This window comes from Calliopsis andreniformis, chromosome 9 (genome assembly GCF_051401765.1).
Source record: "Calliopsis andreniformis isolate RMS-2024a chromosome 9, iyCalAndr_principal, whole genome shotgun sequence".
In the NCBI taxonomy this organism is placed as follows: domain Eukaryota; kingdom Metazoa; phylum Arthropoda; class Insecta; order Hymenoptera; family Andrenidae; genus Calliopsis; species Calliopsis andreniformis.
In genome coordinates, this window is record NC_135070.1 from 19,474,386 (window position 1) to 19,498,676 (window position 24,291).

The following is a 24,291-nucleotide window of genomic DNA, read 5'->3' on the forward strand; positions in this document are numbered from 1 at the left end:
GAAAAATCAGTATGATTACTAATCTAGTCGAAGGCGTACTCACTTGAAAAAATACTCCATTCTGTGATATGAGACTCCACTGGAACAAGACGCGATTTATTTCATTCTTTTTTGGTTTTGTTCATCGACATCATATCATATAATACCGCCTTTGAAAGTACATTATTCCATCACATCAATAACGTTGAAGGGAAGCATAAGCTAGAAGATGGCACGGCGAATTCTTCATTGCATCTTTTCTCAATTTGAAAAGTCATTCGTGTCCAGAAAAATATGAAATTGAATATATTTGCGTATAGTACAGGCACTCGAATCAGCTACACTGTTTGGCTTTCTTTTTCCATTTCGTTTTCGAGGACCGACCCGCGTCTTCGAGCTTATACTCGCTTATATCTCGTTCACGAGGCATAGATACTCTAAAGAGACATTATTTGGCAACGGACACATTTAATGACACAGTAGTAATTGACTATCGGATCGCGTTATGCATATCTATTTAACATGAAATCATCCTGGCGCGAAATCGTCAATTATTTCGAATGCGCGTCGCCTCGTTTCACTTTCATTCCTGTTTCGGATCGCAAAATTTCTCTGCTTGCTGAAACGAACCGTGTTCTCATGAAATTTCCATAAAGCTGTGTTTCAACATGAAATTGAACATAATTAGGCATAGCAATTGAAAAATATTCCTGGCTGCGCTTCGCAAAAATATCAGGCGAACGATAACTGTAATTCTGAGGGCGGCACGTCAGTATTCATACCATTAATTAACTAACTATGATTGCTATGTACGCGAAAATGGTCAAGATTATGGGAGAGTATTGGGTTACGCGGGAAACATAAAAGGAACTGTATATGAATACATCCGAAAATGAACAGACACTAAGCTAGGGGCTTCTAGGAAAGGGTGGATATTACGAAACGTTTATCTTACACTGAGATGTTAAATCGACTAGTGCTACAAATGGAAAACATTGATTTTTTCGGGTACTCGTGGCCTCTATCTGAATATTATGAAATCTTTCTATTTAATTAGCCAAAAGAGGCAACAAAGGATACCTATGTATATCCGTACATATTGCACATGCCCTTAAACAAACAGAAAACTCGATATTCCTTAATTACATGCTTAACCCGTAGATTCTCTAGAAAACGAATAAAAATCATAAATACCTATTCCTTAGAAAGTATTCCTTAATATTCAACTAACGAGGTACCACATCGACCTTTGCTACTTATGGATGGATTACATGTATTGGGCCTTCGTGGGCGTAAAAATTCTACACGAACAAGAAACCTCCCACTGTACTTCACCATTTGTTCCACTTATGACACACACTTATCGGAACTAATATGCTATGTTCGTAAATACAGCCACGGTGGAGACTCTCGACTTAATTGATCCATTATTTCGCAGTACCGACGTAAAAGCTCGACAATATTTTGGAACGTAATGATGTCTTTTTTTCGTTCGACACGATTGTATGCTTCGCGCATTAGAAATGTCCTTTTCGCGATGAAACTAAAAAAAAATCGACACAGTCTCCGGTGTATCATATATTTCTCTTAAGATCTACGTTAGAACGCGATTATCGACCAAGTTCCATTTGAAAGTAACATTCTCTTGCGATTTTACTTTATAAAAATCTAATTTCTCCGGAATAATCGAATCGTATTTCAATTATACACATTCGGCACAACCACACATCGATTCTCCGTCAATATTCAGGACAGTTTAAACGTTATCTCAAGCTTACGAGTATTAATTCTAACTTTATACGCTACGCATACACTGAATTCACAGTCGATGGCAGTTAAGCGCAGATCAGGCGAGCTTAACTTTTCCGAACGGAGGTACTCGAATAGCCTAGGAGCTTTTTAATTCGTATTTTCGTCTATTACAAAATTTCATTGAAAAATTTTATCGTTTATGTTACGTCTAGACTATTATCTGTCTTTCTTCATCGTTAATCATAGAATTTTCCGTGTGACTTATGTATGTACCGCTTAAAAATTGATAGGACGTGTCGATAAGACTAAGGACCACTATTCAACGCACTCGCTTGACTTGCGCTTGTTTATGAACATTCATGGTACAGTTACCTAACGCGCAGAACAACCTCCTGAAAGTATATTGGTTCAATATGAACTCTCTTGATTCGTAAGTGTCCGATTACGAGCCTATAATCTAGGGTACGAACTTACGTTCGCTAAAATCCGAGTTAGCAAAGTAGACAACAGAGCGAGGGAAACGAATCGATTTCGAATTCAAACCTTTACGATTAATCGATATATAGAGAAGCATGTATTCGATACACTTTTATCTCGAAGACAATGATCAATTTTCTATTTTATTGTTTATTTAACGATATGCTAGGTGTCGGGGAACGAAATGAGAGAAACTTAAGCCTTGTTTCTTTGAAATCCTATGTTGGATATGAAACAGACTTGAATCCAAGCTCGGAAGTTCGATTTTAAATTTGAAAGGAATCGTTAAGCTCGGGTACTTTGCTGCACTAATCACAACGTTCGATATTGCACTCTGAAATGCATCAACCATACGTTTTCCAATACCAAAATCAAAGGAAAATAGAAAATAAACGTACATTCAGTCTTCAACAATAAATTCAATAAAAAGTAACAGCAACTAAAACCGTCCTATATAAATTACTAAATAAAGAAACAACACTTGGCACTAGTGAGCTATAATCCTTATCAATCTCACAATATTTCAACTACAACCACTTCAGATATGAAATCATCGAAGAATGTTCTTCTTCAGAACCAACAAAAAGTAACAAAGTTTCAATAATATCTAGATCGACAAACCAAAGAAATAATACTGACAAACATACTTAACTGCCTTAAAAGATGTGAGGCGCTAATTGCAACTTCCACAACGAAACTGGCCTAGCGAACACAGTAACTTGTCCTTTCTCCTTCCCTCCAACCAAAAAAACGTACAGGGGAGCTGGCCCGTACGACGGCGTTTCAGATTCATTGATATCCGCCGCGGCGACCTTTGCCCTTTGTCTCTCCGCCCTCGACGCACTGACCGCCCTTCTAGAGGGGGAGCCCAATGGCAAACTTTTTGGCGGCGCTCTAGGCACCCTTTTGATTTCCTGAAGCTCCAACAGTTCAGCGAACGTCTGCGAGGCGGACCTGCCTGGCTCGTCTTCCAAAACACTGTCTGGTGGACTGTTCAACATTTTTGCATACTTCCCATCTTGAGACTGCTGTTGCTGATGAGAATGACCTCTCGTTTCGTCCAGTCCAAGGTAGTTTGGGTTACAGAAACCAAATTGGCCCTCGCGGATCGTGGACGGGGTGACTATGGGACGATACTGCTTGCTTTTCCGACTCGATGGCCAATCGTCGTCTGCCAGAGGATCACCAGGACTTCTGGCTTCTATACTCGCGTAGTCTGACGTCGATTCTTCGCCCTCCTCTAGATCTGCGAATCTAACCGAGGCGGATGTGGGTATCTTCGTGGTGGTTGGCGTTTTTGGGGTTTGGAGAGCGGCTTCGTACAGATGCGAACTGTAACTTTCGCCACGAGTTGGTTGACAGGCTTGGTGGACGGCAGCGAAGTCCCTGAAAAACGAAAGTGACTCTGTATAGGCTGTTCTAAAGGTAGAGAACCGCGGATATTTCGTTCTCGAGACACTAAAATTGTTTACATTAGTAGAAACTTTTTTAAATTACTAAAATACAAAAGTTCTACGCAGCAGGGATGTTAAAAAGTCGCATTTAAATAAGTTTATCAATAACTTAGAGCAGTTTCTCTTTTCTAAAAGTCTCAATTAACCACTAGAGTTCACACCACCAATTCTGAAACTCTCTGCACTTGCGTGTCTGCCTATAATTAGAAATTACGTTCCTCGGGAGCGTGTACTCACCGTCTCTCCTCCTGAACTTCTATCAACCTGGACGTGGGAGGCTCCTTGCGTTCTTCACAGTCGCTATTTTCGTCAGGGTCGACGAAAACGAGTCTGGCCGCCTCTACAGGTGTCAGAACCGGAGTAGGTAAAACCAGAGCTCGGAAATTTGGTACGGAAATGGGGTCCCTAGTCATGCCAGAATTGGTAGCGCTATTACTAATACTGGTCTCAATGATTTTCGACGTCGTGTCTGGCGGTTTTTGCCTCCGTCGTGCCAGCGTGTTGGCACTCCGTGACTTCACCATCCCCGTGGAGGGTTCCACCACCTCCGCGTCCACTTGCTGAAACGGATAATACGAGTTCGCCTGCGGGCAGGCTCAATTGTCACATGCGTTTTTTGTGCAAAAATTGAACTTGACCTCTTGCATACTATATTCGTTTATGGATCTAGTGTCCATTACGCATAACAGTGACACATCGTTTGTATTATTACCAAAAGGGTATAACCATCCCTCCAAGTATCATTCTTTATTTATTAGTATGCAAGGGTGTGATGCATGTGCGAATAATGAAAACAACAGAAGATATGAAAGCGTAAAAAAGATGTTGCTGTAAAAAAATGATACGTACCTCCTGTGGACTTTCTTCATTGTCATCCTGACCACTCAGGACGGAGTAACTGCATTTCGTCGGATGACTCAATCTCGACAAATTGATCTGCGACAACTTGGAAATCTCTTTAAGAAAGCTAGGTCTTGTTGGTGCTTCGTTGGGCGATATCCTGTTGTTGCAAAGTCTTGTCCTTTGATTTCTAGGTTTAGGTTTGGGATTGTCAAGGTTGGTCCCTCGGATTAAGAGTTCAGAAACAGCTAGAGCGACGCTTTCTGCTCTGGGTTGAGGTTTGGGACCTGGCACTGACAGCTTTTCCCAGGTTTCCGTGCCTATCAAGAAATTGATCAATACACAATTATCGTACTATCCAAAAATTATTTTATACCGCATTGACTATTTAAGTTCTCACCAAAATGAAACCTCCAGAGTTCATTAGTGGGTAGACCACCGCTTTCGCCTCCAAATATTAACATGCAACTGGGAAGTCTGCAAGCTGCGTGTCCATGAAGGGGTCCTGGTCCAGGCTTGTTTTTTAATAAACACCAAGAAGCAGTGTTGACATCCCATCGCCAGCAATCGCTTCTTTCTTGGAGATCGGTCATACCACCATAAATGTACATGGCGTCACCATGCAGAACAGCTGAATGTTTGTGCCTGGCTGCTGGGCCGCTTTCGCTGGACGACAGAAGGTGCCAGGATTCGGTTTCTAAGACACATCATGACAGAATATGTTATCACGAATGTGTTTCCACAAGGAGTGTATATTTAATTATTTTACCGAAGTGGAACGCCCATAATTCGGAAGAACTTCCGCGTAAATCTTGGTAACCACCATAGATGAGCATCTGGCCACGGTGAACCAGAGCCGTGTGGCCTCTTCGTCCTCTAGGAACTGCACAGCCCCTCTGTGCCCTCACCTTTCGCCATATATTGGTCTATGAATAACAACGAATCGATTAATACTGTGAACAGTCACGCTATATTTTATTGTTCTGAGAAAGTAATCACGCAGTTTTCCGTATTCATTAATTTCCCGAGTTAGACGACAATGGACTCGAAAATTCTCCGATTCCGACTAAGCTAGAAATTTCTGAATGCAGAATATGACTGGGGTCGTTAGTAACAAAAGGTACAAAAGGGCTCCAATTTGTCACTCCCTTACTTCGCTCTTTGAATAGGCCTTGGTTAATGCTGCAGGCCGCCACTATTCCAGTGTCGGTTCTTTGGATCGCGGGTGATTGTTCTGATGTATTTTTTTCACGAGAAATTACACAAGTTTCAAACGAGAAAATTGCAATCTATTGCACACACCGATCATCCATTTTCAACTTTGCCTTGAAACTATACTCCAGAAAAATGTAGGGCATAGATAACGCACGATTTGCTTCTGAAAAGATAGGAAGTCTCTATGCATATTTTTAGTTTCATCGGTAAAAGAAATACCTTTTACATTTAGAATAAGAAATTCAATTCAATTTTAACTTTTTAAAGCACCAATTCTTTCTTCTCTCTTTCTAGTCTTTCGAAAGGGGGTGCTAACGTGTGGTAACAAGAAAAGGTAGTACCATCTGCTAACTATATTGACTGGATGCCTATAAAAGACCACCGTACACTCTGTATCGACCGTCTAAACGTAAATATGCATCTATAGCATCCCAGGGGTTACATCCCTCCCCCCCCACCCCGGCATTTTACCGTGTGATAGCTTTATTCTACAAACACAGACATTTCCATGTTCCTAAAAATATACTAATCTCTCAAAAATCAGAGATATTAATTAAAAATCCAGAGTAGAGTGGACACTGAGGATTTCTTTGATGCTCATCGTCAATCGAGGGTGTTCAGATTCAGCCATTGAATACGTATCTCCAGAAAGAAAGGAGCAAGTGCGTTTGCACGGGCAAGGGTTCGCGATAGGTGTGCGTAAAAGAGAGAAGATGGAAGGAAGGTACGCAGGCTGTGTAGCAGGGGTGCAGAAAGTAATTACGTAACTCGAAGTACGTGCCTAAAGTTGATAGGTCTGTACAGCCACTTGCGTTTACCCCGTATTACGACACAAGGGGGGTCGCAAACGGATGGAGTGGTTAAGCTAAATTCGCCATCGACGTTAAAACGCTGTAAAATTAGCGGGAAAACAGTTATCGTCGACGATAGGGACGCTTTCAAGTCCTTGAGAAGTCTCAAGACGCAAGGACCCGTTCTTTTTCGGATTCGCTCTATTGCAGGGTGGATTTTTCAAACTGGAAAATACTCGACCACGTGGAATGTCCCTTCCGCCTTCGATTTGCTGTGAACGAGAGAGGATTGTAACGAAGCGTCAGGGGAAGACGAAAGAGTGGAACGAGAGGACGAAGCAACCCCTCTGGCTTAACCAATCGGGTTTGCCTGGCGCATTCGTAACGCGGATTTCAATAATACACGGCAAAGACACGAGTAACAGGGAGTATCCCTGCTCTCCGCCATGGTTCGATGAGTAAAAACAAATGGACCAAGGGTAACCATAGCGACGTGAAAGAAAAAGTTTCGACCCTAGCGAAAAGGTAGGAAAAAGGGTGCACATCGATCGCACCTTTCTCTTTAAGGCTTCTGTTTGTGTCTAATTAGCAATTAGCGGTATTAATGGATCGATGTAATTTACGAGGAGTCAAGGACTATTCGATGGGTTTTCGGGCTTGCTTCTTCTCCTTCTGTTTCAACCGAGAATCATCTTTTAACCGAGTCAGTGTACCATTCTTGAAAACTCGAGCTTCCTGCGTTGGCGCAAGACTGATATTGCGTTTTCTGTTCACGCTGGAGTTATCAATCTTTAATGCTGCGTAGGTTGAGGGCAGAAGTCCTTGAGGGGATCACAGACGTTCCATTTCGAGGGTAGGGAAGAAGAGGGCCGTTGACGCCAGCTGTTGCCAAAAATTACACTCACGGTGAAATTGCTCTTGAAGGTTCTGATAACCCTCTTGAATATTGAATGCAATTGCTTTCTTGTTACTTATCTGAACCGCTCGATATCGGTAGAACGCACGTTCAAAATTTCCTCGAAGTTTTTCTTCCAGACAATCGCCATGCCTCTCAGCCTAATGAAAGATTAGTGTAACTCATCGACCGTCGGATACACATCAGCGGGCTTGCGAAATTGACAGGAGCTGTACAGCGTCGAAGGCTGATAACGGTTCATCGTCTCTGACGGTGACAAATGACACTTCCCACGGCTAGTCATTGCTTTCAGGGTTGATGCGATGACGCGACGGGTTTGCAAACAGCCACGAAACATATCACTCTGATACGCTATTTAAGGTGGTTCTGGAAGAATCAGATGGGACTGTCATAATTTATATGACAGTGTCTTTTTGGGAAAGGTTGCAGCCTGTCTCGTGTCACCCCTCGTGTTCCCTGATAACGATCTCGTAGCTGGGTGTCGTATCTCGCAAAGGAAACTCTTAATGATCTTACTCGTCCTGCAAGGGGAGCACTCACGCACGGAGGGGTCGCCGATGAAGAAGAAGAGAGAGACGAAAGAATCGCACCCTCGGGAAACCGCTAAATCAATAGGAACGTCATCGGGTACAACCAGTTTTACACGAACAACATCCCGCTATTCCGCTCGCTCGAATAGAGGAGGGTTTAGCAACCGGTGACACGCAACCGGGGGACAACTATGACGCGACCACTTCGAGCAATTGCGTTTGTTCTACCGTTGTTCTCCGCTGGAGTGCCAAGGACTCCTTGGGGAAGATAATAAGCGCGACGTCAAACGGACAACTGGAAGATTGCTCCTCTGTTTCCTCCACCGCGTGTTTCGTGATTAGTGGGTTCGATGTCATGAGTGGATTCGGCACTCCAAGGTTCCTTAGTTCTGGGACCCCTCACTTCTTACGTTACGTTCATTTCTCTGGCCCATTGGTTTCTGTCTCATTTGCTTCTTCTTATATTAATCACGTGTCTCGAAACAAGTCATATTTAGGAGAAGAAATATTTTTCAAATAATGCGGAAGATATTATGATATTAAAGGGAGGAGCCTAGAAGCTCCTAACAATAATTTAGTTTAACTCTTTCAACTTTAATTAAGCTCTGTTTCGATTTAAGTCAATTCCAACTCAATTGCACTCTGAACCAATGGAAATAGAACTCGTTTGTAGCTTTTTTGGGAGAACTATCAGTTGTAATGGAAACATCTGTCTATCTCCGGGCGAATTTCGGTAACGAGTTTAAACGGAAAGCAGCGAAGCAAGATATTGTCAATCAAGCTTCGATACCAGCCCTCCGACTCGTTCGGTGAATCAAGGGTGACGAATCCCTCGCTACCGTGTCTCGAACAGCAGGGTCGAATGCCTGCGGGCTACCGTGTTGCCAGGGAATCGAATCACGTGGATTTAACTAAACGAAACTAAGTCTTGGTAACAAATTTTAAGCTATACAAACACCAGACTCTACAGGTAACACCACATCGCAACTGAGATATACGTACTAACAAGAGAATATACTTAAATACCTCTACAAAAAAAATCGTTTGTTCTTTTTAATCAACAAAAAAAGCAAGATGTAAAAAAGTGGATACCGTAACTTAAGCACTCGACAAATATCTAGAATCAAATGCATTAAAAACCGAGGCCTCTACGACAAAACTTCATCCTACATTATTCACCCATCCAATCCCGCAGAATTGTTAATTTCCGGAGTTGCACCGTGAGCCAAGGCGGCACAGCTGGTAGATCGATCGCAAGAACATCACGTAAACGTTGAACGAGGTAAAAGCAAGTATCCAAGGCAGGGGGCGCGTAATCTTCTTTCAAAGAGTCGCAATCCGGTTTGCCTCGGGGGCGGATACGTTACCTTGACATTGTAAACCCAGAGCGGCGTTTCCGTGCCCGCGGAAAAGCCGAGTTCTCCCCCGAAAACGTAAAGGCAATCCTTGTAAGCGACCGCGCTGTGCTCCTGAAGCGCGGGCGGCCTCTCGCCCCCAGGATGCAATTCCTCCCATTTGCTCTCGGCTGGAAAAAAAGGGAAAAGAAAACCGTGAAGAAAGGGGTAAATGCGCGCCACGGCTCGTTATTCCAAACGTTTTCATACGCGCGCCAGACCTAAAACCCTCCCCCTCTGTCTCTTTTCGCCGAGCTGGATAAACAAGATTTACGCAACCTCGCTTTTGTGCGTTTACGCAACGGGGGATGATGGGACTTGTGGGAGGAGGGAGACAAAAAGAATTGCGGCGAGAGGAGGAATAAAAGGAAAGTCGCCTTATCGGTGTTAATTTGATTTTTTAATGTATCCCGCATTGTAGCTGGCATTAATTGCCCGCATCTACCGCAGCGACACGCATTTAGTTGCCCCAGTTTTCGCGGCTATGAAGAATGCCGCGTCGTTTAACTGCATGAGCGTTATTCTTGGCTTTCAAGAACGTTGTCCTGTCCATAATTTATCGCGAGGTGTTGCAAGTATGTGGCGTGACGGCGGCGCAAGAGAAGGGAGGGAAAAGAGCACGCAAGAAACGATCGCAATCTCAGGGGAACCGAAAAATCTTTTTCACCGTGCTAAATCACCCTACCACCCGCCCCAGCAATCTGCCGCGTTGAAATAAATCCTCGAAGCAGTCGGGGCTTCTCAGAAACAGGGAAAGGGGGCTCGCGGAGAGTACAGAAGGGTGAGGCTGGCTTAAATTGTAAGCAGTGCCAAGGACGCGTGGAAAAACGAAATACTAACGCAACTTGGAGGAGAAGACTATAGCGCTTCGCGTATTAAACGCGAGGTTGGCAGAAATCGCAGTAGCCAGCATTTTTATCGAGAATTATATCGCGATTCACGTTTTGCTGGAAAGCTAAGTCGCGTTTGCACCAAATAAATTCAGATTCCCTTAGCCTCGAGTTAACGCTTCTAGGGGACACTGAAACTGTTCCTTTTAGTGCTTTAACGATGTTCTTTACCCTTCAGACGCTTCAGGGAAAAAGAAAGGGATGTCCCTGTAATCTAGCGGGGAGGAGTGAAGGCAAAGAAGATCAACGAGCCACGAAGTTACGGTATATACAGGGTGTGTGGAAAATAGATATTCCCTATCTCAGTATATCTGTCTCACTGACATTTTCATAAGACTTGGGGAGGATTTCTTTTCAGCAAGTAGATTAAGACCTTCGGGGTCAGACCATCTGCAATGATATCTCAATGGCTGCAAAGAAACATCAATTGCAGCAACTGTATTTAATGAGATGCTACTGTAATCATAAGACACTCTGTACGTCGTTAGAGCGATAAAAGGATAATGAAAGGTATCCTCTTTCACCTTTGAGCCTACAGTCCTAATAATAGAGAAAAGTCTTGAAGCGCAGTTTCGCAATATCCTGACGATTTGCCCGCATTTTACAGTTTAAGTATCCAAGCAGTAGCTTCCTAGTGGAACGTGCTCAGAAACAAAGCCTATGAAATTTATGTAAAAGCCATAACGTGCCGGCTGGAGTACTTGTAGCTCCTCGTAGACTAGCACTAGAGATGCCCGACATTGATTACGTGTACACGTGTCGTATCTACCTGGGCCACGAAGCAATGCATCCTTTGTCTAAAAGTGCTGTTCACAGGGGAAAACTGTGGCGCCTTTGATCGGGAAAAAAGATCGCGCCGAAGCCGACTGCGAAGGAGAACGAACGTGACTCTCATACAATTGATCTACTTCGAATATCGAACTCTGGCTTTTCATAATTTATCGTTTTTTTCGAACAGGGGATGCAGAAATATGATTGGTATTCGACCGTGTCCGATCGATCGAATTTTAGGGTAACTGTAAAAAGTGTCGAGGAGTGTAAAAAGTTCTAATGCCCAGGATAGAAAGACCTATTTAATGAATAGACTCTAGTGGCGAGAACCCCTCGAAATCCCCACCGGTTGAAAGGGAGGGTGAAACAAAAACGTTCAAAGATGGAGCACTCTCATGGTTCTTCGAGTTATCACAATATTTTTGTAAGATCGAGTATCGACAATGCTATGCTTTTAAAACACACCACCCTTCGGACGGCGTTTGCCCTCGGGAGACCAGCGATCCAACCCTTTCTGATGCTGCTTTAATATTCACCCGATCTCGCTGTTGAACAATCCCCTCTGATTAATAGGGACTCCTCTGGACATACGATCGACCTGCGCACGAATTTTGTTCCCGTACCAGAGGGTGGAACACCATATTTGGCGCGAGATATCGAACGCTTATTTCTTTATGGTAATGAACAGCTTCAGAATTCGATAAAAGGGAATGCAATTCTGGACGTATTTTAGGATGAAAATTGTCAAGAATCAGAGAATCTATTCTACTCGATTAAAAGCAGAAAAAGAACAAAATAAAAATGTTTAGTATTCAGCTCCAATATTGACCACCCTGAGTCCAGAGGGACACACTTGCACGAGTGCCAGTCATATGATGGAAACTTGGCTGGGATCAAAGCTGTCCTCCATTCGAACTCAATATTAAATACTCTTTGTGCCTTTTCATCCCTTGGACAATCGTTCCTAAATTCTCCTAATCGTATTGCACATTTCTACCCTTAGAGATTATTGAACTCGTCTCTTCCATGTGGTGGACGACCGCTGCGCGGATAGACTGATTATATCACGATGGGGCGCAATTAATTCTCATATGTCTGATCTCCGTGGAAACAAGCCGTAATTGTGGAGTATCGTCGGTCGGATTTAGCTGATATACGCGTGGCTTAATAACGGAGTATTATTGATCAGCACCGAGCCCCGTTTAAATTCCGTCGCGCACCCTCGTTCACGAGACGATGGGGTTTGCCGTTGGTCAGAGGATGTTGTTCGCGTACCGTGTACCTAGGCCACTCAGACATCCGGCATTAAATACCCCTTATAATTACAGGGATTTTCCCTATCCACGAATTTCACTTTCCCTTTTCGCTCTTGCTAATCCCCTTCGTTAGTTGCTTTTAAAGCAACGTCGTAACGATTTCGAACGTTCTGTCGCGCGTAGCAATTGAAAGCTCCGGTAATAATTATCACTTACCGAGGCTGTATCGCCAGAGGTCTTTGAGGGGAAAATTGCCATTCCGACCGCCAAGGAGATACACGTGCCCGGCGAGCAAAGTGGCGCTGTGCTTGCTTCTGGAGGGTGGCGCGGGCCCGTTCTCACTGCCAGCCGCGGTGACCGAGCTCCACATTTTCTTCCTGCAACGTGAAAGCCTCGAATCAGCTGAAAACGATGAGGGAGACATCGATGAAATATCAATTAGACTAGGCCTTTTCTTCTCGAATAATAGTTTTCCAGAAGTTGGACAGAATTAGGTGATTTAGTCTGATACATTGTTGTCTAAGAATTTTGATAATTAAATAGTTAAACTGTTCACTGTGTAGGGAAGATTTCCTCCGATGACAAATAAAATCTTCGATGACTTTATCCAGACGCGTTCGATCCACCGAAGAGTAGCGAGCAAACAGACGTCTGCTTCTCGCGTTACCCACTATACTGCGCGTTAGTGTTTGCAGATCTGCGGACGAACGTACGACCAACTCAAAGGATCCCCGTTTTTCGTCAGAGGGTGCATAATGCGAAACTAAATATTTACTGTCTGGTCGGTCGTAATTGATCGACGTCTTTCTTCGTTCTTTCACTAAAAGTTCCTTCAAATGTCTTCCATTTCAACGAAAGTTTTAAATTTTTTAATCTGCAAGTCCCATAAATATGGTGTATACAAAACTCTCATAGAAAATGAATAAACAAATACAGAAAATAATTTGATATGGCTCGAGCTCAACGTGTCGTGTGGCCCTCTTATTTGAAAAGCATCAGGTCATTTTAATCGCATCCCTGCGAAGCCATGGCGACGGTTGATTAAATTTATGCTCCCCCGGAACACTCATCTCCGAGGCAGCAAGAAAAATGGATTCGTTGAAAGCGGGGCGGTGCCTCGATGGCTGATGCCGCCAAGATAAAGCATGGAAGCGAATAAAATCGTTACGTAATCTGGTTTTTCGTTCCCTCCGCGAGTACTGGACGAGGAGGACGAAAGGACAATATACTTAAACGCCTGCCACATTGCCTTTTAAACTTATCAACGGCCGACGCACTTGAAATTCAATCACCGAGGCTTCGAAATCGAGTTTCGGGTAAACGAATGCACCCTCACGCGCCTCAAACACGCGTCCGCAAACACCGCCGACGAGGCAATACCTTTCACAGACGTACCGCTACAAATGGGATTTCTGCGTCGTATATACTCGTTTCGCAACGTGGTGGCGGCAAGGATGTGCGTAGGAGGGAAATCGGCGAACGCACGAGGGAAAATAATGAACGTTCGCGCTAAACTGCTGGAGGGAAAAAAGGTTCGAAACCTCATCTGCGATGAGCTTTCCATTGTGAGCACGTGAAACCTATAGATAAGCAAACGAGATGCGACAGAGGGAAACGAGATTATCGAAGCGCGGGATGAAGGGATTTTTTAGAAATTTGTGAAAAGGAAAGCCCAACGAGGGTACAAGTTTGTAGGAAACTGTAGTGGGATATTTTCAAAGCGTCGATTCATTCGAATCCCTACGCGTAATAACGCGATGCCATTAATTTAGCCCGCGCGGTAATTGGACGATGAACTACGCGCGTGACGAGGCTTCCGTGACGGAACTATCGCGATTTACGATCTAAATTCATACTTATGAGATGCTGTCAAAAAGTATACGCAATGCTTTAACATTTGCACCTCGTTTAATTAACGAGCGATACAATAAGAGGAAAGAATATTTAAAATATGTATAAATGATATAGTTGTTCAAAAGTATAGCAGTAAATTGATTTTTCCTCTTTAAGAGAATGAAGAAGTTTCAGGAACACAATTCCATATTCTATTTCCCGCACAGTACAAATTGAAAAGTTTAGAAATCGCTTCCTTCATCTTTGTGGATCCTTTATGGCAAACCCTCTTACAATTAGAATGATGAAGACTTCCTTGTGGAAAGGTTTTCCCTTCAACGAAACTGGGGTTGTTTGGCACACCGTAGGGCCGAAATTAGAGAAAAACGGGGATCAAACAACTACGTCAAACGAACCAATTCACCATCAACGTGTCTCTGCCGCTAAAGAAATTAGGGGAAGAGATGTAGCCCTCACAGTGGGCGGACTAATTCAAATGTATGGAAATGCGACGACTCCCCTGCGAAACTGAGTCCATTTCTGGGGGTCTGCTTAGTTGCATGGCTAAAAAGTATCTGACAAAGCGGTTCCACGTTGATAACACTATAGAGACGTCTACTCTTAAAAATGGCGGTATATGTTCTGGAATATCCTTGGAAGAAATTTCCTATTGATACCACGTCTGGAGATACGGGTACACGATAGTCTTGGGTGAACTGTGTTCCCTATAATATATGAAAATCTCATAAACCTCCTACGAGGATACACGAGAAGAACGTGGGAAGTTGGCGTCATGGAATCTGCAAGGGTATACCGCAGAGAGAGAGGATTCCTTGCTGTAGAAGTAGAAGAAATATTGCTTCGTCCACCAGGCCTAAACACGTCATGCATTATGGATCATACAGGACGATCAATTCGTTCAAGGAATAGCCTTCTTGACTGTGAACGTATTCGAGGATGTGGCAACTGTGCTATCTTGATATATTGTGGTAGGCATTTTCGTTGCATGCAATTCAATCCCGACATCAATAGAAACGGAGCATATTCTGTTAGGATTTTGTTTTCGCCACTTCGCGTATCTCAGGCTTTTAGACTTCATGCACAATCAACAGTAGAGAATTTTGCACTATAAATGCGTCGCTAGTTCTCGTTGACATCCATCGCTCTGTTAGAGTTCAAAAGCCTGGATTTTTTAATCTCTCACGTCACATTGACGGCACGCCCGTTCGTACGCTTGGATCTTGGCAGCAACAACGCGAGCAATTTTTATCCTAGATAGGAAGCTCTTCAAGCGTTCGCAGTCTCTTGGTGTGTTCCGCTGCGAAACCATTGACGAGAGTCGAGTGGAAGTGAAATATCGCGCGTTTCTTTTTTCACTCGCTCGACAACGCGTTCCTCTCACACGTGCTATTCCCTTTTATACACTGTTTTGTGATCAAAACGCCGTGTGTAGGTGCTGCTTTCACACTTCCAAAAACAGAGCGAAATTTCTATGAAGAAAATAGCTTGTTGTTACTAGAAGATGCTTGCATCCAATGCCTCGCAATGGGCTGTTTGTAAAACAATGTATGTCCCTCATCCAGTTTCATTTTATGCTTCAAGCACACTTATTACTATACCAATATATTAATGCCACGGTACAACTATTTCCAAAGTTTCAGAGAATAAACCTGTGGGTCAGTCCATTTGTTGTATTCACAGTATCGTTACCATCTAACAGAGTATACACAGTGACAGAGCAGTACATAGACCCAATCCGATAAAGATCGTCAAAGTGCTGCTTGTCAGGTCGAGGAGAGACTTCAGAGAGAGACCAGAACTCGATGAATTTCACTGGCGCGCATTTTCCAAAGCCCCCCTCCCATTCCTCGAGTATTGTTTTACCGGAGCAATATCCCTTCGCTGGCTGGCCCTTAAGTACTCTGCGGGAAGCGTTTTCTTCTCTCAGCCCCTGACAGAGGGCAGCTGCGATATCGACCCGCGGCGGCAATTTCATTTTTTCCAGGTTCGATATACCGTGAACGAGAGCGTAAAGATTCGACTAGATTTTCATCCTCCGACTCCCTTTCTGTCCCAGTGCCGAAGGGAGGAATTCTGTGAGGGGCTGCACGGGGGTTTCCCTGTCTTTCTACCACCCCCATCTCCTTCTGTTTAACCCAAGTCCTGAAGGGGATGCGTGCCAGCTTCCGAAAAGGGAGCGTAGTCAGACAATTTCCTCTATCGCGACGACACTCGCGCTTCTCTTGATTTCTGTGTCGCTCGATGCTCCTTTTGCAGCCGCACCGACGTTTGTCCGAGGATCCTCCCTCGCACACGACTGTTTCAAGCGTTTCCGGTGCACTGATTCCGTCGTACCAAGGTCGATGATACTTGGGCACCAGAATGTCGGTGCGTTGCACTTCTTAATGCATTCACTACTGTGCTATATCTGCTAGGTGTATTATCAGACCTTGCACCGAAGGTTCTAATTTTAGCAGATCTATGTTTGATGGCAACTCTTCAGTGTGCTTTATTTATTTGAATAATTACATTTGATTTGTGTCGATGCACTTACTACTGCATATAAACAATTATTTTCTCAACACCTTTTTAGATTACCAAAATAATGGAGTTCTATGGTCTTATTCATTTTTTTTTTCTTACTATTATGATTATTAAGTTTTCGAAGCAAGTCATATTCTTCAAAAAATAATTAAGAATGGCATCCCCCAAATTTCTTCCTCATAGGAGACGCACATGTTCATTCGCACGACTTCTTCCACGTGATCTTTGAAATGGATTCGATGCACAGGGGAGAATCGAGCGTGAAGATTTTATGGAACGTGTACAGGGTGTCTGAGCCACATCAACGACCCCCGTCGACCAGGGAGAGAGGAAATACGAGCAGCGATACGAAATCCCATCCATGGATTTTAAAAAGCGAGATCGTTCTCCCCTTGTTCGAACACCCATGGAAAAGCTAGGATTAAAGAACGACGCGTATTTTTCCAGCGATTTCATGGCGTTCTCTTTTCTCTACCTTCACTCGAGTCTGCTTTAGAAACGTCACGACCATGGGAATCCTTTGTTCTTCACCTACGCTGGACGTTGATGCTCCTTCCCTCGAGTCAGCCCCTTCATCCTCGAGGTTAATTAAGACGAAGAAGATTCGAGGTAAGATCTTTTGACTCGCCAACGTTGTGGTCTTTTCAATGTCCATGATCGAACAAAGTTTTTGAACGCCACAACCTTCAACGAAGCCTGGATTCTGCGCTGGATCTCAGCGTAAAGATCATTAACGCATTCTCACGTCGAGGGATCAAGACAGGCACTCATTACAGGGGATGCACCATGCAAAGAACCACTTTTCGTTGCATGCATCTCGCCGTGCTGTCTTTTCTCCCTTTTTCCCGCGCCTTTCTTCCGCGGACGTCGCCCGAAAGTCATCCACCCCGCAATGGAAAAGGAAAGTCACTCGCGTGTCGCGGTGATCCCTAAATCCCCTTAATCCAACGAATCAAAGGAAATTGGAACATTGTGAAACCTCGATTATTTGAACCCTATTCCACCTGACATTCGATTATTCGAAGATCGTCATATATACTCGATGGTTAAGCAACTTATAACAGAATTAGAAGGATTATGATGCAAAGACTTAAAATTGTAAGCTTCTGAACATTAAAAGGATTATGTTCAATAATGTTTAGGTAGATACAGGCTTACTAGTAGAAGCAACATATAATAAAATTCAACTGAAGAAAAATGTCAATATAATTAATAAGAAATCGATTACTCACTTAACTAGGGAATAATCGAAAGCAGAAATATTTAATATTTTAATTCTACAGTGTTATTCCGAGCTGTTTTCCTCCAAGCCCTCCTCGTTATGGGAAGAAGTCTACGTCGCATGGTATGAAACGTCCCTAACGGGTTTTGAATGACATCCACTAGAAACCCTCCATCGTGTCACTAGTGTCACTTGCGGTGAGCTCCCCGTAACCGCGCCTGCATCCCCATACAGAGCCACGGTCTGACGTAAATCGCGTGAACCGGGTCTGTAAAATGTTATCCGAATTACGGACCGAGCCCAGATCATTTTTCCGGGCCAATGAGTTTCTTCAGTGACCTGTTTACATGTACGATAAATAACCAGACAGCAGATGAACGTTCTTTGATTTCACGCGGTGTTGGTGCACTTGTCGTGTGCAGCCACGGAAACCTTAAAACAAAATCGTGGATACAACGTGATGCAGAGTGATAATCCTTGTTTCTGAATGCTCGCAGTATCGGTGCCCCTGAGCGTGGTATTAGGCACAGTCAGGTTTCTATAAATGAAATTAATGCGCCGACGAAAATTGCGGTAGTTCGCAATCTCTACTAAGACGAGATCGCTTTGGTGGTAGGGATAATTAGAATCGGTTTCAATGCTAATAAAGACTCTTCATGTTGCCGTTTAACCCCTTTTCTTATAGTCAGAACAGTCATCCCTCTTTACAAACTGACAGTTACTACTTGGAATAATTTTTTCCTTTCCATCATGTTCGAAGGAATAGTACGTTTCTTTATATACGTTTAACACGTGAAGAAAAGCGTGAAATTACTACCAAGCATGAATAGTTCACGAGAGTAGGATTGATGAGAAACCCATAGACAGTAAAGTGTCTTCTTCCCAAGCGGTAAAGAACACAGAACATGGCACCTGGTCGCCGCGTTACACGAAGAACATTGATTTTCCGAGAGGTTAAGGACACCGTAAACTGCAACCACCACGTGACTGTAACCTAGCCGATCTGACAATATATAAATACCCACGATCTTTCCCATCATTGCCCATTCAGGGTGCGCGTTGAAATGCGCGCTCTTTCCCTCGCACAGGCACCGTCTTGCGTTAGAATTCACTGGGAGCAAGGTACGCGTGAAACGGAAACCATAAAGTTTTCGGCTGCTTCGGCCCACGGCAGTATCTCGAAGAACCCCGCCGAAAAACATTGAAAGATTTAACGATAGGGGTGGCGGTAACGCAAGACGCCCGAGGGTAACGCAATTTAACAGGCTTACCTCTCTACTCGGTAAACCCTCTATCCCGTTAGCTCAGGCGACTGCAACTTGTGACCCACATGCAAGCGACGATTAAATGCGACTAAGCTTGTCTCCACGCTGCTAGCAACGCTGGCTCCGATGCTCTTCAACAATTAACTTTTCATTCGCCTCAGATGCATCCTCCACTCATCAAGCCTCGGATCCTCTCTAATGACGTGGCCTTCAATAGCTACAATGAGACTTGTAGCTCTATAGTCCACTTGAACCGATCTTCACCCCGAGATCAGCACCGAGATCAGCACCAATTCCACTTTCTACCTGTTGTACCAGTGAACAGATTCCACGAACTGATTGCAGTGTCAGTGTTCACACCGAGTGCATGGCAGCCGAAACAGAAGCTCATTCCTGAACGTGCTTCGCCACGTTGACTGTATATATCACGCGGTATCTTGCAGACCGCATCCTAGACACCGATAAGAACTTCTCATCCCGACCCAAAGTTCGATGCCTCACTTGTGGCATCTAAAACTCTTCAAGACTTTCACGCGCCTTTCATCCCGCCGCGATATCGAGTCATCGATAACGTTGGCGTCCCGTTTGATAGATGTCTTCTTAATTCGCCGACACTGTTCGCCGATAAGAACACCACAGCGCGAGTTCACAAAGTCTCCCAATCGCGCACCAATCGCCGATTAATAAGTTCACAGACGGACTCGTCCCACGCTCCCTTGTTGTCACAAATTGGCAAGAGGGAAAGGAGCGAGACGTCCCGAGGACAGCACTCTACGTGCTCGACGTTTCTTCCGTACTGCGTCCGGGTCGAGCACCTACCTAGTCGAGTCGTCATCGAGGACTCGACGCAGGCGCTCAGAGGGAGAGCACCCCCCTGTTGCCCGCAAATTCGAACGCCTCCATCCCCTCTGACTCGGCCAGGGGGTGAACATCCGAGAGTCGAGCGCTGCACCGTGCCCGACAGTGACAACGATAGAGACTAGGATGACCGTCGTCGAGGGAACAGTCCTAGATGTACAGTTAAGCTGGCTTCGAAACAAGCGGGACCTTTTGTGTCACGGACTTGGCAACAGCAAATGCCAGACAAAGATTAGATGTCTTCTGTCGGCGTTCTCGAGCAGACGATGGGCTAACGAAGATTAATTGGTTGCGGGGGAGCGTGAGCGATTGCATGCGGAGGGCAGCAAGTTCAAGTGCAATTTGCAGCACGGAGAAACGATCCAGGGCGATTTGAAGTTGGAGGATTGGGTAGGCTCGCGCTGAGGGGAGCGTCGTGCATGGGTTGCTCCGCACCGGACCGGTACGGAACAGTCTCTGAGTAAATTTCTATGACAGAATAACACCAGTCAGGTTGCACATGCGCCAGCGTCGGTCCCCATGGAAACGGGATGCGAGCCACCGCGTGTGAATGCGTATTGATTACTCCACTCTTGCTCCATTCCGCGATCTCTTGCTTCTCGTCGTGTCTTCTCCTGTCACCCCACCGACCCTGGCTCCTCCTTTTTTTCCACAATCTTCTGCTCTCTCTTTCTCTCGGTTGGCTCGCCGAATCCTTCCTCCCTTCCATCCATGTCTTTTCCCTCCTTCTTTTTTTCCTCAAATTAGCCCTGTAATGCCTCCGCGCGCTCTTCAATCCCTTTGGATAGAGCAGAGTTCTCTATCTCGTTGAGATTTTGTAATCCACGCTGGCTGAGAAACTTTGGTCCCTGAAAGTCATATGCTGGTTCATTTTAGGCGAACCTGAAGCGAAATGCGTGGTTACCGAGTTGAATGATTCTTGGAGTTAGGGGATATTGGAGGCCTTCGGGTTCTAGCGATTACTTCAACTGCTAGAAACCCTTCGTGTCGTAAAGTGCTCCATAATAGTGCGTTTCCTCTTCCTACGACCTTGTCAGCAGCTCGTGTATACGCGAGTACAGAATTTTCGTGGTATGATGTAACCAGTGGCACTATCTGGACTTCGGTTGTCAACGACGCCGTAAATATCCAGGCGGAACTAATTAGTCGACCCTATTTTGTAACCCTGGCATATGCTGGTAGAACGAAACCTCGTTTATTTGCAAAATCGCTAAAACAATATTTACAATGTCTGACGAAGAACATATGGGAGCAACCACAAATGAAAACTACCGGAGTCAAGAGGGTGGAAATAGTCCTTGCGAAGGAGCAGGAAAAATCATAAATGAGAAGTAAAGTCAGCACTTTGGACAAAGTTTTCCCTGCGATAAAAATAAACTGACGCGAGCAATTTTACTCGTGCGTCAGGAAAGTGGAAAAAAACGAAGCAAAGAGTACGTTCGCGACACGCTCCCTGAACTTCCGGGAAGACGCGGTGTTAACCAAACGTTAATTAAGGGAATCATTGACAGAAACGCGGGAGCGGTTTAATTGTGCTCTAAATTTACCAATCCCACTTCTCATTATGATTTTTCGTTATTTAAATTTCATCCACTTTAGGGGTTGATTTAATCGCTAACGAGAGTTGGATTATTATTGACACTGTTATGCAATGGAATCCCCCTTTTATAACGACGCTAATCTGATTACCGATTTTCGTTAAAACGTGAAATTTTGTACGAAACCGAGGTAACAAAGCGACGTTAATTAAACTGTTACCGTGACGGTAGGAACGCTTGTGACACTTTTATTTTCACCATCACACTGCTGCGCGTCGATTTGTCACACTTTGTGATTTACAGGGACGCAGCCAGCCGGTTGCACATTCTTTGCATTGACGATACTCTTTTATACTACAATCTTGATACATTTTTGATGCACAGAAAGAGACATTGATCGTTAAGCATCTGTGAAAATTGAATAGATTTGAGCATAGATATGGTGGAATTTTTGTAAGCCAATCTTGGTAGTTGAAGTAATGGGAAAAGAAAGTTAGCAGCAGTCCTGAAGGGCAAATACACGACAATATCTCATGCGTGACAGCTATATAAAAAGGTGAAACTTCGCGAAAGAAAGAACCACTTTCGTGCCGTCTTCGCGTCACACGTGTCTAACAAGTTATCGTCTTTCCACGATTTCCACGAAAATCCATTATTTCGATCACTTACTTAATATCGTATTATTATTGCAATGTCGCAGCGACTTATTTACATTTTATCGACAACCATCGCTCTTTGCTACGCGTTAACAGAGAGAACAAACTTCGTCACTACTTCAGAGCACGCGAAGAAGGACCTTACTGAAGACAAACTATTGATCAACATAGTAAGAGCCAGAAATTCCTCGAAAATACCATACCCGAAGACCAACGACAGCGAGGAGGAGGACAAAAGTTTAGACAAGCAACCGAGAACAGCGATTCACCGGTTGGAATCTGATTCCAGAGATAAGTGGAATATTTGAAAAGTCTGCTACATTTGTCGAGGCGTATGCATTACGAAAAATTGAAATTTGCAAGTTCCAGTTGCTGTGGACCAAGATCTGGTTCCAATGGATCGTCACGACTTGAATTCTATCACAGTAGGGTTCCTGGAAATGGCAACCGCCACTCATTTCAATATGGCGAACGTTTACCAGCCGATAGGTAGTTCTACACTTTAAAAAACGTTTTCAGAATCTACAATCTTGTAAATTGAAATCTTCTACTCGAGAAAATTATGAAAATGCACCTTTTATATTCGAAAAATCGGCCATAGATATGGATGGCAAGCTGCCCAGGGGCAGCCTCCTGGCTCCAGCGGAAGTGGAGGAAGACCCAGTAGCGGAAGTCAGGCGGCGGAGAGCCTCTACGAGGGAAGTCAAGCAGGAGATAGGTAATCAATTGCTCAGCCATTTCCACAATTACCTTCGCTTTTTCCAATCTCGCTGCCACAGCTTAAGTACCCAACGCAATTTCATTTAAACGCTAGATTTGGTTCCCGACCGAGTTATGGAAGCGAAAGTACGCGCAGACCTAGCGGTTACGAGCTGGGAGGATATGGTTATGGTAATGGTGGTTACGGTTCTAGCCGACCAAGTGGCTACTGGGGGTCAGCTCCGAGTGGTGGTTATGGAATTTCAGGGACACTCCCTAATGGGGATGAATTTGGACCCATGGAGCCAGGTTATCCGGAAGGGAGTCCCCCCTCTCATCCGAATATTCAGGCGCAGAAGGTAATTGCTAGCTATATGTATATATGTTTATTTGATTTGTGAATATTACCCAATCAAATTGTTTTATCAGGCTGTGGCTTTGAAAGCATTAGCTGGAGTCGCTTTAATAGGGGCAGCCGCGGCTTTGGCCACGAATCCTGTTTTGCTACCGATAGGGATCGTGGCAGGCAGGAAGAAACGATCCAATCTGCCTGATACAGTTGAGGATGATCGTATGAATCACATTTTGCGAGCTCTGAAAAATGACTTTGATAAGGTACTTGAATGGAATTGGATACAATTTCATAGCTACTCTTGCGGAAGTTTCTTTGAATATAGTTTCTAATTGAAATTTATAGGTTTATAGTAATGAAAAAGGAAACAAGATTTCTGTTTCTCCGATGTGCATAGCTAGACTGGCATGTGAGATTCAAAAGAACTATCGATCTGAGCTTGACAAAGACTTTGAATTTTTGAAGAAAAGAAAAGAGGCGAATCGTCTTACGGATCTGTATGTTTTTTTATTATCTATTATTTCTAATAATTAAATAGTTTCAAGAATACTAGAAATTATGTTTTTACAGCATTTCAAGTAATGTTAATGCAGAAGTACTTGATATACGAGTTAAAAAGTTAATCAAAATGGCCACTACTTTTGCTCTACATGGAGGAAATTGCAACTTATTTACGTGTACATTTATAAAGACTCTAGAAACTAAAAAGCAGCAGTCTGTTTTTAAATTTTGAAATTAAATGTAATCTTTAAACGATATAACATAGATATGTACATAAAGAACAAAAATTATGCGATAAACTAAACTGCTTATTCAAATATACTTGTTCCCATCAATTATGTATGCGACTAAATCGAACTTGCGAAAAATTTGCAATGCTTATAAGCTTAACACTTACGTGTCTCGTCTTCATTCCCAAAAGCATTCCATTAAAAGTATCTTCAGAACACCAATAACTTATAATCACTCAAATCGTTCCAAAATTTGAACTCACATATTAAATGATACCGCCTGCCAAATTTAACTTACACGAATTGAGTAAATCGACCAATAACTCCT

The 24,291-nt window shown here is 43.8% G+C and overlaps 2 protein-coding genes across 5 annotated transcripts; one reads left to right on the top strand and one right to left on the bottom strand.

The window, feature by feature from the left end:
• Positions 1 to 59: 59 nt before the first annotated feature.
• On the bottom strand, positions 60 to 24,233 carry LOC143183598 (uncharacterized). Of its 4 annotated transcripts, XM_076385218.1 has the most exons (9): positions 19,136 to 19,401; positions 12,482 to 12,642; positions 9,322 to 9,479; positions 5,272 to 5,428; positions 4,903 to 5,199; positions 4,512 to 4,822; positions 3,900 to 4,246; positions 2,861 to 3,594; positions 60 to 2,542 (listed from the first exon to the last, which is right to left on the bottom strand). In XM_076385218.1, the coding sequence occupies exons 2-8, from the start codon at positions 12,633 to 12,635 to the stop codon at positions 2,865 to 2,867; spliced, it is 2,154 nt and encodes a 717-aa protein (XP_076241333.1). In that variant the 5' UTR covers positions 12,636 to 12,642; positions 19,136 to 19,401; the 3' UTR covers positions 60 to 2,542; positions 2,861 to 2,864. The 4 variants fall into 4 exon arrangements, with proteins under 4 accessions (XP_076241333.1, XP_076241332.1, XP_076241331.1 ...); XM_076385217.1 differs by lacking the exon at positions 19,136 to 19,401 and adding an exon at positions 24,131 to 24,233 and having other exon boundaries at positions 60 to 3,594; XM_076385216.1 differs by having other exon boundaries at positions 60 to 3,594; positions 19,136 to 19,863.
• On the top strand, positions 21,943 to 24,049 carry LOC143183600 (uncharacterized). The gene is made up of 7 exons (XM_076385221.1): positions 21,943 to 22,472; positions 22,544 to 22,670; positions 22,783 to 22,899; positions 22,996 to 23,239; positions 23,310 to 23,495; positions 23,578 to 23,729; positions 23,803 to 24,049. The coding sequence occupies exons 1-7, from the start codon at positions 22,217 to 22,219 to the stop codon at positions 23,963 to 23,965; spliced, it is 1,245 nt and encodes a 414-aa protein (XP_076241336.1). The 5' UTR covers positions 21,943 to 22,216; the 3' UTR covers positions 23,966 to 24,049.
• Positions 24,234 to 24,291: the final 58 nt, after the last annotated feature.